This window comes from Taeniopygia guttata, chromosome 1 (genome assembly GCF_048771995.1).
Source record: "Taeniopygia guttata chromosome 1, bTaeGut7.mat, whole genome shotgun sequence".
NCBI classification, from domain to species: Eukaryota; Metazoa; Chordata; class Aves; order Passeriformes; family Estrildidae; genus Taeniopygia; species Taeniopygia guttata.
The window spans coordinates 21,698,986-21,712,052 of NC_133024.1; the positions used below are offsets into that span (position 1 = coordinate 21,698,986).

Genomic DNA, 13,067 nt, shown 5'->3' on the forward strand with positions numbered 1-13,067 from the left:
CATTTCTAATACTCATATGGCAAACTCCCAGGGCATTCTCCAGCACAGGAAGCATCACAGAATCCACCAAATGCTTTAAGTCTTTGGCTCACTTTCATAAACAAGCCTTTCTACTTTCCATCCCCACTGCATTCAGCAGAACAAGATTCATAACAGCACAAATCTCCCTTTGCGAGTCATTTTAATCTGATGAGCTACTGCCTGAGCAGAGGGCACTGGATCATGGTTACATGTCCTGCTTTCACTCTCTTGGGAGGATGCTAACCTCCAGCAGGTGACTGCGCTGGGCAGACAGGAGCAAGGACATGGGAAGCTGTCCCAATAAGATATATCACACCTCATGCAGGTTTTAATCCTTCTCTTTTTCACCTGTCCCTTCTTATGAAGTGAACAGGTATCTGTGAGGAAAGCACATGACCCACTCACTCTTCATGGAAATGAACTGCAGAAATACTAAATGTGTATGAAAGACAAGGTATCTGCAAGCTTTGCTTGTATTGTGAAATACACCCTGTGCTCATGCAGTCTCACTCTCCCAAAAAGAGGGCACAGGAATGATCATGGATACAATGGACACATACTGCTTTCTCCTCTGCTTTCTTCGTTGCTTACCTTCATTAACAGCATGAGGCTTAATAATGCAACAAGTACAGTTTGTGAATTTTGCACTGCTGACCGGTCCATGACCTCCACTGGAGGGGAAGAACAACTCCAGCTCCTGAAAACAATTGTAATTAAACACATTTTAGATTGATCTAGCTGCACACATCAGTTTTTATCATGAGCAACAACATCTGAAGCATCCATAATCACGGAAGATAAACCTTTAGTGCAGATTTTTTTTTTCTACAAATACTTCTTTCCTAAAATATTATCTCAAATGTATCTTTTCCTCTCTGGCACCATTGCTACAATCATAAAACCAGGACTGGATGCAATGCAATCTGCTCACACTCAAAGTGCTGATGCAACAATCATTTGGTAGAGGTGCTCCCAGTTTTACCAATGCTCTCTCTCTTTCCAAATCCACTCCCTTATACACATATTTCATTTTTCCTTTTTCTCAAATCATCTTTTCCACTAGAGAAGCAAAAATACAACTACTATCCATTCCCAAGTATGTTTTCTTTCCATATACAAAACTGACCTCCTTGTTGTTTACATTTTCTTCCTTTCATGTTAAACAATTAAACTTTGTCTAAAATTGCTGAGTCACTTCTCAAGCCTTACTGGCCCTACAATTTTTTAAGAGTCTTACTGAATTGAAACTGATGAACTCAATTGCTTTGATTTCTCAGATAAATCAAAGGAAGCTTTTTGCCTTCAATCTCTTTCTTCCCACCATCACTATTTAGGCATCAGATACCTTGGGTCTTAGGTCACCCCAGACTGGGGTGAACTTGGCAGTCAGGTTTCTTTCCTCACTGATATTTTTTCACTGTGCACTGCCAGCTTCACACTCTTTCCATACTATTTATTCACATATGTTACACAATCTGCCAATCAACAAATGTGAAAAACACAGGTTCCATTTCATACCTATTGGTCAAATTCAGTAAAAAAATTGAGACATTTCTATTTAAGAGGAAAAATTAAATCAAATAAATACTACTACCAAATGTATTTGATTTTTTCCTGTATAACAGTAGCAATGCTAAAGGCCATTTCCTGGCATTGTCTCCTTTAATTTACTAGCTCAACTTAAATGGAATAGACTCACATTTAGCTCATGGCACTTCAACAATTTCTGTAATACCTACTTGAAGAATTACACAATTCAAACTTGTCCTGGTTTGTATCTTGGACAATGGATCCTGGACAATGGATCTTTCAACAGAAGGAAAAAGGACCTTTGTTTTTCTGTGGGCAAATAATCCATATTTTAAGTGGGCACACCTGATACAATAGGGTTTATCCTTAGATGCTTCTACTAAAAAGCTGTATGATTCAAGGAACTTGTCCCACTCTGTTAATTGCTATTTACTCTAAAAGAAGCAGACAGAAAAAAGCAGTAAGATATGTGTAATAGTTAACACTTAGTTTTATCCATTAAAATTCATAAAAGGAAATTTACTCAATAATGCTGAAGGACTTGCATACTGAAAGGCCAAACTATAATCTTGTGGAGCCTTAAAAAAATCATTTTCCTTACCCTTTATTCCTGATCTAAAGAAATTACAAAACTTGGCCTGCAGAGAGACAGCAGCTTAGAGTGTATTAGAGTCGTATTTTCACTTGTCATTTAGCCATCAAAAGAACAATGCCGCTTTCCACTCTAAGTGTTCATCTTACAGTACATTCACTAAATGTGGTCAAGACTTGAGTTTTCTGTCAGGAGAGTTCATTTAGGTCCCTTTATCTTATATTTCCTTCTCAGCAAATATTCTGCAGGCACAGCCAACTAGTTTCCATAGCAACTGCTATACAGCCATATAATACTAGTCCTACTAAATTAATAAAGGCACAGGGGCACTAAATTCCCAATTTTGTTTGATTTATTAAAGATAGGTATCTGTAACACCACAAAGATGCACACACCTACAGATGTTCAGCAAAATAATCCCAGTATCATAAAAATGCTACAGATGAACGGGGCCTTCAGACAGCATTTCAAAAATAATGAAATGCAACAAGAACAACAAACTAAAACCTAAGCACACACTTCTGCTTCTAACCAGGAATTTATGCTAATAAATACTCTTTCCTACACTCTCAATTCAGAAGCTGACACAGTTGTCATGGTAGTGCACAGGAAAAAAGAGAAACTTTCACCCTTATATTTGAAGACATCTAACTATTTAACCAGAGGTCTCTTTCCAGCTGTGCTACTGCAGCTGTTCCAGTTTAAAGGGGGAAGACTAGAATCAAGGAAGCAACAACTAGTATCTTTCCCCAGCTAAAGTGGTTGACAGCTGAGAAACCAGAGTGACACATCCATCAACCATGAGATAAACTTTATTCTTGCCATCATTTATTAGCATATCTATCCCACAACAATGCACACAAAAGTCACCTTAATTCTACAGAAATGGTAATATCCATTACCCAGTCCCAGGGCTTTTTCTTAGAACTGAGAAAAGAAACATGGCAAACAAAGCAAAACAGAACCAAACTCCTCAAAGCCACGTCCACTCTACCTCTGTACCTCTCAAAGTACAAAGCACTACAAAGTGGCCTGTTTTCTAATTTTTCATTCTGAATAATAACAGCAAAGCAGGCTGCAAGCAGAGCACTAGTGAGAACTAAACACTGGTAGACTATAGGTAGATTGCACAGACTGTGCAATTAACTCACTGTCTGTGATGTACAGGATACATTAAAAATGACCAGGCATGCTCTCCTGATCAAAGCACCCAAGATTCACCTTTGTGATAAACAAGATTTCTGTTTTCAGACAGTTTATATTTCCATGCTAAAATGGAGCCATGAAGAATATGTAAACTAGTTCTGGAGTCAATTGGAGAAACAAAATGATAAATCCCTAATCCAGCTGTCAGCAGATAAAAAAGTAAAAATAAACCTCAGTCAAGAAAGAATCAAAAACTTACTTTAGCAGCTGAAGCAACTGAATCTGGGCCATGAGCTGCATCTCTGAGGCCACAATGTCCAAAGCTCTCTGAGATGCTGTCCAGCGTATCACTCTCAGTTGTTGTAGGGTTTGCCGGCCCCACTATTGCTCTCCACTTACTCACTGCACCATCTCCTAAGAGCTCCATAGCAAGGATGGGGCCTCTCATTATTAACTGGAGAAGCTCACTGCAAAATGGAAACAGCACATGGTGATCCATGCTACAAATTAAAACAAACAAAAGCATGACCCAGTGGAGATGCTCAGAACTCAAACTGGCAAGACGTCAAGCAATCTGATCTAACTTTGAAGTTAACTCTGCTTTGAGGAAGAGATTAGATTAGGTCATGCGCAGACATTCCCGTATTATGGCTGTTGGAAAAAAACATGTAAATAACCCAAACTCACTCAAGTTACTCTGTAGACTCTTAGATTTCAAAATATTTTAAAAGATCAGTAGCGGTGTCCTGGTAACAGTGAAAGAGAGACCACTTGTAACGACTTGTCTGACAGGAATGATTGGTAAGCTTTCCTCTTCTGCACAGTAGCATTTCAAGACTCTCATACATGACCTGTATGTGTACCCCACTGACAGAACACCAGCACTGCTTTCAAGATGAATTTTCCACTGCCCCACAGATCTCTCCCATGGATTTTGCCCAGCTAAAGTCCAAAGTGGGAGAGAAGGGAAGGAGTTGAAAAGTTTGCATGAGATAAAGAACTTACAAAGTGAGTTATACATCTTGGCATAACAAGTGATTTTAATGGGATGAATCCAAGTAAGGAGAAGAGGTTGTCAGGAGCAGCCTGCCTTCTGTCCTGACCACCTGACAATAGACAACAACCACTCAAAATTGGTAACCCAAACATTCCATTCAAAAACCAAACAAAAGACCAAGAAGTATAATTCTGTATCTTCACAAAACATGCATATCAATAAGCCTGTCTTTTCACTGTTCAGTCTGGACAGAACCAACAGGAGACCATTGACTCTGGTTTTTGTAGTGCTTTGGTTAGAATAAGTGCTTTACACAATTATAATTGTGGATGTGCATGCTTCTCCAACTACCTTCTTCCTAATGATCACTGGTCAAGAAGAGAAGAGAAATCCTACTAGTTTTTTGAAAAAGAAACAATATTAAAACTATGAAAAGTTACATAAAGAAACAACACAAAAAAAAGTGATTGGATGTCAGGTTCTGTTAGTCAGAGTCTGCCTGTTTAGGATAATTAAATAGTACACAGACATACATCCAAGAAAAAAGCATTTTCTACAACATTATTTACTGTGCAGACTAATCCTTGAATATTCTTTTTTTAAAATTTCTTTTATATGAAAACCATTATTTTCCAAACTATAGAACTGTTATTTTTCTTATTCACTAGATTACATTCACTAGTGAACTTGCAAACTAAATTTGAAGACAAGATACAACAGGAAATACAAACGAGTCATAGATCTCACATTTTACTGTCTTGAAGTTTCTTGTTTCTATTTGATTTGGAATGCTCTAGAGCTATTTATTTCTAATTTAGAGGAAAATCCTATAGAGAAGATGTAGCCAACAGGACTGTAGGATAGGAGACAGGCACATCACAGTGGACAAAGGCTACAGCTCCTCAGACAATTACCATTAGTATAGATAGACAGCTGTGAAATAACACTTCAGGCAAAATTCTTGATTATTTATCAACGTATTCAAGCAGGCTTACTTAGCAAAGAAAAAGCAATTCCAAATCATGCATTCTCTGACCTCCAAGATGGTCAGACATAGCCTGGGGCTGTGTCTCTCTGAAGGGCTTTGAGTTTGGACCCACAACAAATCAGCTGCTGTTGCTGGAGAGCAGCTGGCAATGCTAATTCTCAAGCATTTCGTGACAATACTGAAACCAGGTCTTTCAACCACATCAGTGCAAATCCAGGCTCCAACATGCCTGCAAAACACAAGGCACCTTCTCCCCAAAAGAGGCAGAATGCACAATGGAGAGGGAGGAAAAGAAAGTTGCTGGCACTTTCAGGGAAAGCAGAAACAACTCACTCTCTGGGTCATAAACATCCATCTGGTCAGTTATGGAAAGACTAAGGTTTCTCACATCAGGTGTAGCAGCCTAGCATCATGCAAGTTTGACATTTGTGCAAGGGTAGCAGTACAGTAAAAACTGCCCCATGAACTATCCTTTCAGTTATTTATTATTTGGGATACTTGTTACCAAATCAATTCTTACAACTAAGTGTTCCCCCTACTTCTCATTATCTGCAAGCTCCACCCTCACCCTGATCCTGAAGATATCCCTTCTGGCTTTGAAGTTTTGCCCTGCTAGAAGCATTTTCACTACTGAGGGACAAAAGACATTTCCCTGATACCACTGGGTTGTAAAAAGTGTGAGTTAAAACCCTGAATAGCTGAAATAAGGATCTCTCCCCGAGGAAGAACAAAAGGTGCATGCTTTGCAAAGAGCTCCACTCAACTAAGACAAGCTCTAATTTTCCCATTGTTCTGTGGCATCAAATATGGTAAATGAACTTCATGCATTCAATAAATAAGCTTAATATACATCAAGCTGAAATTGATATACCTACTGATAAAAAGGTTTTGCTCGATAGTCAGCGTAGAAATCAGCTGCTTCTTTTCTGGAAAAGTAAAAAGACACAGTTATAGCTCTATATATATATTTGTATATAGATAGATAAACCCCTCCCTGAAAACAACAATTATCATTCATTCAAATATCATTCATAAACATGTTTCCACAGGCAATGTCTTCCTAAGCTGGACAACTTGTTGGGTGCTCATGTCCAATAACAGAAACTACATTTACATTTCATATTTTGTGTGGCTACCAGTACAGCTGACAACTTCTCATGCTCCTGCTCTGGGAAGGAATTACTAAAGCAAATTTCAGGGTCATTGATGGTCCCCACATTCTCAGGCTGAGAAACAAATGCAGCAGTCATCTTCTTGCAAGCCATTTGCTGTTATGTTGTTTCCATCATTCATCAGGTTGAGCAGGGATACTGGTAAATGAAGTTTGGTTTTAAAGCATAAACAATTTATCTGCTCCACTGGAACACTTATTTATAAAGGCTAGTGTTTGATTAAACTGGTGCATAACAAAATATTGCATAACTTGGTTTCCACTCAGTGTCATCAAATCTCACAAGTTACATAGGCAGCACAATGCCCTCCATATTAAAACTGGATTTTCCCCTCACTTTCACACTTCAAAACTCAATTTGGTCTTGCAATCTCCTCAGGGAACATAGCAGTGACTACACACTGCTTTCTTCCAAAGTAATGGGGTTTCTGCAGTGAGGGGTCTCCTTACACTGCCAGGCAAATTAAGGCTACTAAGCATTCCCAGTGTGTCTGCAGCACAGCTGTTACTCAGCCTTTCCTCAGGAGCTGGAAGCAAAAAGATGTCCTTTTCAGACAGGGTGGTGGCTCTTCCCAAGCTCTGCATTGCCACAGCCACACTCCTACCAGCACTGGGCTCAGCTACCCCACTACACAGGTTTTGGGGACCACCACAGTGCAGAGCTACCATCCATCCACTGATGGACACACTATTTTCTGGCTTTTCACCCCACCAGCCCCTGTCACCAGCCAACCTACTCTCTTCCCCTTCTTTTTCCCCAGCTACTTCTCATGTTTTACTCTTGCTTACTGAACTGTTTTTTCTGCATGGCAACAGCTAGAAAAATCCATAGAGTTTTTCAGCTCTAAACCTATTTTGCAGCTTCAGAAATCCTGCTGAGAACACAGGCTCAGTATTGGGTAGCTCCAAATCCTGGCGTGTGCCACTTTTTGAAGATGGAATTTGTAGAGAAGACAAGTTCTTCAAGCGGACTGACAGGTGAAAGAAAGTAATATTGCTGACCTCTACCCTGGGTACAGAGTTCATAATTAAGCAGTGCTGTAGGGTGCGATTCCAAATTGGAAAGTTGTTTTTACCCGCAGCACAGCCTTCTGATTTTTTTCTGGTCTTCATGAGTTTGCTCATTTTCAGCAGTTCTCTTTACTGACAGAAATTGCCTGCATATTTTACAAATAACAGATTCCAAGTATGAACAAAGGCATAGTTCTGTCATCTGAAATGGACCTTTTGATGCCTCTCTCATTTGCAGTCCAGACTTAAACCAAATATTGCAAGAGAAAAGAAATAACATCAAGAAGAACACAAGAAGAATTTAATTTTCTTAACATTTATCAATGTTTGAACAGTCTCATTTTTCTCCAGCTTTTTTATCAAAATGACCTGAGTAATTCCTGGTTTGTTGCTTTTAGTTCAGTATAAGTATGAGCCATTCAAAATCCAAAATATTTTTATCAACCAGACAGTAGATTTACTTCATTTTCAAGACAAAGCAGAAGCATGATGTAAAAAGTATGCTAGACATAGGAACTCCTGCAATCCCATGCTTCAAGCCTACACTCTGCAAAAGGTTTACCTACAATTAATTATTTCACCAGAACATCCTCTTCTGAAATTCATTCACCCAAGAATTTCGGAAAGCAAATATGAAAAAGGTAGGTGAAGGGATTAAGTATTACCATTTCTGATTGCAAGGAAGTACTTGAGAGGTCTGTTTCTGAAACAAATTGAGCTCTACTACTCAGTTAACAATTCCCAGTGAAATAAATATCAAAGTGCAGTTGGTGTGGTACAACTTAGCTCCTTTTTAATTTCATTATTAGTTCTCTGTTTTCAAATAATGGAAAACAGTGTTCACCTATGTATAACAGACTGAACTGACACAGGATTAAAGGAAGAGACCGAAGAAGCAAGTGCCTGCCCACACTTCCATATCTTGGCTACAACTACATGACTCTACTTAGCAGTGATTGACAGACAAATGTTGCTAATAATCCCTTTAAAGAAAGCAGTAGATGATGATGATGACGACGATTTCAACAAGCAAGCCTGCAGAAATCTAAGGGCGGAAGACTTTGGCAAGCCATAGTTCTATCATTTTAAAATGGCACAGTCCAAAGAAACAGAGTAGATAGTATGCAGAGAAACCATAAAATACTCAAGACACTATTTAAATGCATTCAGTATCACAGCCCATTCTTCTGCTTATTAATAATTACTTTCAATTAACAAGACAACCAGGAATTTTTATATTGCAGTAGGCAGTAAAAGTTCAAGTGTCCATTTCTTCCCTTCAGAGTCAACTCTAAAACATGTGACTTGGCTCAACAGTTTGACTTCTCAGACAGACACTCAAATAAAGCATCACAAAAACCAAGATTTCAGGATCAATCTCTCATACTGCAGGAGAAAGGAAGCAAAAAAAAGCTAGTTTGAAAGACATTATGAATTGCAAAGAAACATCAGAAACTGTATGAACTCATGAATTTGAGCTGTTGGATGGAGGACCTGGGACCAGTACCTTCAGATACTGCAGCAGGTACATGCAGAGACAAGAGGAGGAAGTCTTATAACCACTTTATCAGTATTTCAGAAAGTCAAAAAGGTTCTGAAGTGAAGGAAAATTGTTGCTGACCTCACACATAAACAATAAGAATACATTAAAATGGTATTATGTAAGACAGCTTTTCTTTCCAAAAACATGTCACATACAAATAGGTTGGCAAAGCTACAATGGTGATATAATGCAGTAACTTTGGAAAAGTCTTCTAAGGTAAATTAATTATATTCTCTTTCCTCTGAAACATGCCTTCTTTTAAATCTTGGGGCTCATTAAGAAGTGGAGAAAACTGAAGGTAGGGGGATTAGGAAGATACATGAGTAAAACCTGTCCAGCCCTGCACCATTAGAAGATCACTTGGTTTGCCTAGGACTTCCAGCAAAAATCTGAGAGCAAAAATTAAGACAACAGATTAACTGAGAGCAAGCAAACCAAATACTTTAAAGACAACCTCATTATAATGAGCAATACCGTCTGTATGAGGAAGCCTTGAGCTGAGGATATACAGACATGTCAGTAGTAAACACTGCTGGATTGCTAAAGGTATGGTAGCCACCTTGGGTTCATACAGACATTAAATATTTCACCACCCATACTCATATTTGCACAGCACTTTTTAATACTTAGCTTAAATCTCTAAATACTTTCAGATACATACAGAACTATGAAACTGATGAGTTGCATGAGTTACCTTTCTTACTGGAATGGATCTGACGTATGGAGCAACAAAGAATGGCTTTAGAGAATATTCTTAATTGCAAAAATATTTAGATAAAATAGAGCTAACCTTAAGAATTGCTTACCTTGAAAGCAGCATCATTTTGGCTTTAGTTATTGTCAATCCAGCATTAATAATGATATCAAATAATTCTCCCATCTTACACATTCCATCAGGCTTAATCAAAGCCAGCGTTCTGGGGAGGAAAAAAAATTATAGTAGAGAGATACAGCCAACACAATTTTCCTTGGAGCATTTGGTGTGCATGTTTGGTTCATATTCAGACAAAAAAACAGTACATCAAAGAGAGAAATTTTGTTAATGTCACATATTAACTGTCCCTGTGTCTCATCAATTTCCATGCTGTTCTTGAATGCCTGTGCAACGCAGTATTCTGATAAGAACAAGCTTTGCACGTTTTAATTTCCTTGGCTTTCTAACCCAAGTCAGCTCACAATGTTCCACCAGCAGTCATTATTCATCAACTTCTCCCTTTGCTCTCAGAGCACACAATTTGACCACTCCTTTCTTAGATAAATGGTATCTCAACAGCTCCTCAGATTGGGTCAGAACACAACCGAATCATTAATCTCCCTCTGCTTGCCCAGCTCCCTTTTTCCCTAATGTCAATCATACACATAAAATTGAAGCTGTTAAAATTCCTGTTTAAAAAAATTACTTAAACATGTGCCTCTTCCATAAAACTCAAAGTTTGAGTTTAATTGTTTTATTAATAATTTTAAAATAACTGAAGTCCTCTGTGAGAAAAAGATCCCTTGTGCTTGGTACAGTATAAAAACTTAATGGTTTAGAATTTGCATGCCAAATATCTGACACTGTTAATAGACACAATAAAAGGATGGAAGAGGAGGTATTTAATCTCTTATACTGACTGACAGCTATATTCTATATTCTAAGGGATGTCAATCCAAAAATCTCTACATTCTCCCCCACATCTTTGTTTCCAAGGACATCCTGTCTTCTAGGTAATTATCTTTTTACACTGTACATCCCCAGAGCCAGGACTGTTTTATTAGTGAGCTTTGCACAGCACCAAGAACATCAGCACTAAACGTATGACTAATCAAAAATAACAAGCACAAAAAGAAGGTCCGTAAAATTGCATTTTCTATTTGCATTCATCTTGTGGTGAGTCAGCTTCAAATGTGTTCGGCATACAAACCAACAGATTTATTCAACCCTGCATCTCAGAAATGCCACGTCTCTGACAATCCTAAAGAACAGTTTCCATCTTTCACACTGTTTCCAATAAAGAAGGCTCTCCAAAATGGAATTTTTTTATTGCAGGACTTCCTTGAATGAAAGAGAAATAATTGCAGATTTCCTACTATATATACCAGCATAGCATGGAAAGCAGCCCTTAGGTTAGCAGTAATATATTCCAGCCAGGGCAAATATGCTGAGATTATAGGAGATGGATGAACTTCCACAACATTTGCTCTGAACCTTAAGTGACCCCAGATTGACAGATGCTTTGGCAAGAGACAGACTATTTCACAGCAATTGTAGCGCAAGGGAGGTGTTAGGACCAGGAAATGTAACCAGGAAGATTTGAACATACGTGACATTTTAACTGCAGCTAAGGGAGAGGCATTTCGGACTTTCAGAGCTCCAAAACAAACAGAATTCCTCAAGCACCATGAAGCTCCCATGCACAGAGCACCTCAGGTTCAGACCCCTGGGGAAGTATACAAAAGGACTGATGGACTAAGGCTGCAGCCAGAAACTGCATGGAAGCAGTCAACTAAGACTCTGCTTCAGTCCACTGCAGTGAAGGCTAAAGTTGCTTTAGCCCCATCTTCAGATCAGGAAAGGCTGACCTCTCATCAACACTGAACACAGTTTGCCAGCATACTTCATGCAGCTTTAGAGCCTGGTCCCCCTCTTCCCCAAGGGTCTCACAGCTCCACCTCATTTTGTGATATTATTTATCCTATCACAGGGTACACCATGTGAATCGAGGCCCATGAGGGGCTTCGATTCATGTTTGACCAATGAGAATCACACTATGCATGACCTGCATGCTGGCACAAGAGGTTCTCAACACTGTCATTTCCCACAAACAATAAGGATCAAACCTCTGGAATGGGATCCCCAGCACCCTTTGTATTTCCTCACGGAACACTTTGTTGAATTTATGTTATTACACAGGCTGTTTGAGACAGACTGGTAATGCTAGAAACAAATTGCCCCTTACTTTTGTAATTTCAAGGGTTTTAGTAATAGTGTAATTCCTACAAATTTGCAAAGAAATACTGCATAATGAAGCAATTTACTTAGAAGACATGAATACAAACTGCAATGAGCAACCCTTGTAAAGTCTTTTGTCTAACACTGATATTTAAACTTTAACATTTCAGTGTGAGCTTTTCAGAAGTAAGCAGGATACAAAAAGCAGACTTCAGGATGCTGAAGACTGTTTCTGAGATTGGATGTTGATTAATGTGCCCTATTTTTAATTTTAATTAGGAATATGTTTCATGGGGTTTGTCATGATGCAGTATGCAGTGTAGATCTGAAAACAGCTCCATGTCTAGGATCCAAGGAGAAAGAAGGAATATTAATCTCACTTGCTTACATTTTCAGAGGGACTGTGTGACAGTACTGCAACGAGTACTGAAACAACAGAAAATGAGAACTGATCAATGGAACAATGCACAAAGCATGCTGTGACTATGCTTTTGAGACCTACTTACTTCTAATAATAGGACTGCTGCACGTACAGTAGCTTATGTCTTGCAGGGGAAAAAATGCTGATTATGTCAATGACTAGAAGCATAAGAATAACATATCCCACTCAAAACAGAACACAAGTATTTCTGGGTGACACACAAGTTTTCTAACATCATTTTCAATACTAGTGATACTGATTCTAAGTAAAGCCTACTCATACAGGACACACTGGTCAGACAAATGTTTACCTCAGGTTACAACCATCCAGGATCACAGGTGAAAGGCTACAGAAAGAGAAAGCCCTGTTCTACACCCGTGATTCTTTATGTGGCACGCTGTAAGGAAGCACATGCTGACCTAACCATTTTAGTCACTGTTTGTGATGGTTTTCTTATGATACACTGGGAGGGGAACAGAAATGCAGAACACTTAAATACAACAATATTGAAAAACTGACCCAAGACTTGAGAAAAGTAGAGATAGAAACTGAAATAAAACTGTCTTAATAATTCTAACTTAATTCTAGAAAAAGCCTGTGCAAAATTAGCCTTTTTCTACACATCTGGTTTTTGTATCTCATGTACCTAAGGTCACATTCACTTGTTTTGTTCACAAAAATAAAGGTCCCTAACTCAAAACATTCAAGACTTTTT

General features: G+C 38.6%; 1 protein-coding gene across 6 annotated transcripts in view; it reads right to left on the bottom strand.

The window, feature by feature from the left end:
• Positions 1–13,067, bottom strand: part of NME7 (NME/NM23 family member 7) — an 88,813-nt gene that overhangs the window by 52,174 nt on the left and 23,572 nt on the right. For all 6 annotated transcript variants that reach the window (XR_003958672.4, XM_002189838.7, XM_072924958.1 and 3 more), the window contains 4 exons: positions 9,806–9,916; positions 6,150–6,200; positions 3,549–3,756; positions 613–718 (listed from right to left, as the gene is read on the bottom strand). Coding sequence is in view for 5 of the 6 variants with exons in the window: in XM_002189838.7 (XP_002189874.2) it covers positions 613–718; positions 3,549–3,756; positions 6,150–6,200; positions 9,806–9,916 (476 nt within the window). In the remaining variant the exon portion in view is untranslated. The remainder of the gene's footprint in view (positions 1–612; positions 719–3,548; positions 3,757–6,149; positions 6,201–9,805; positions 9,917–13,067) is intronic.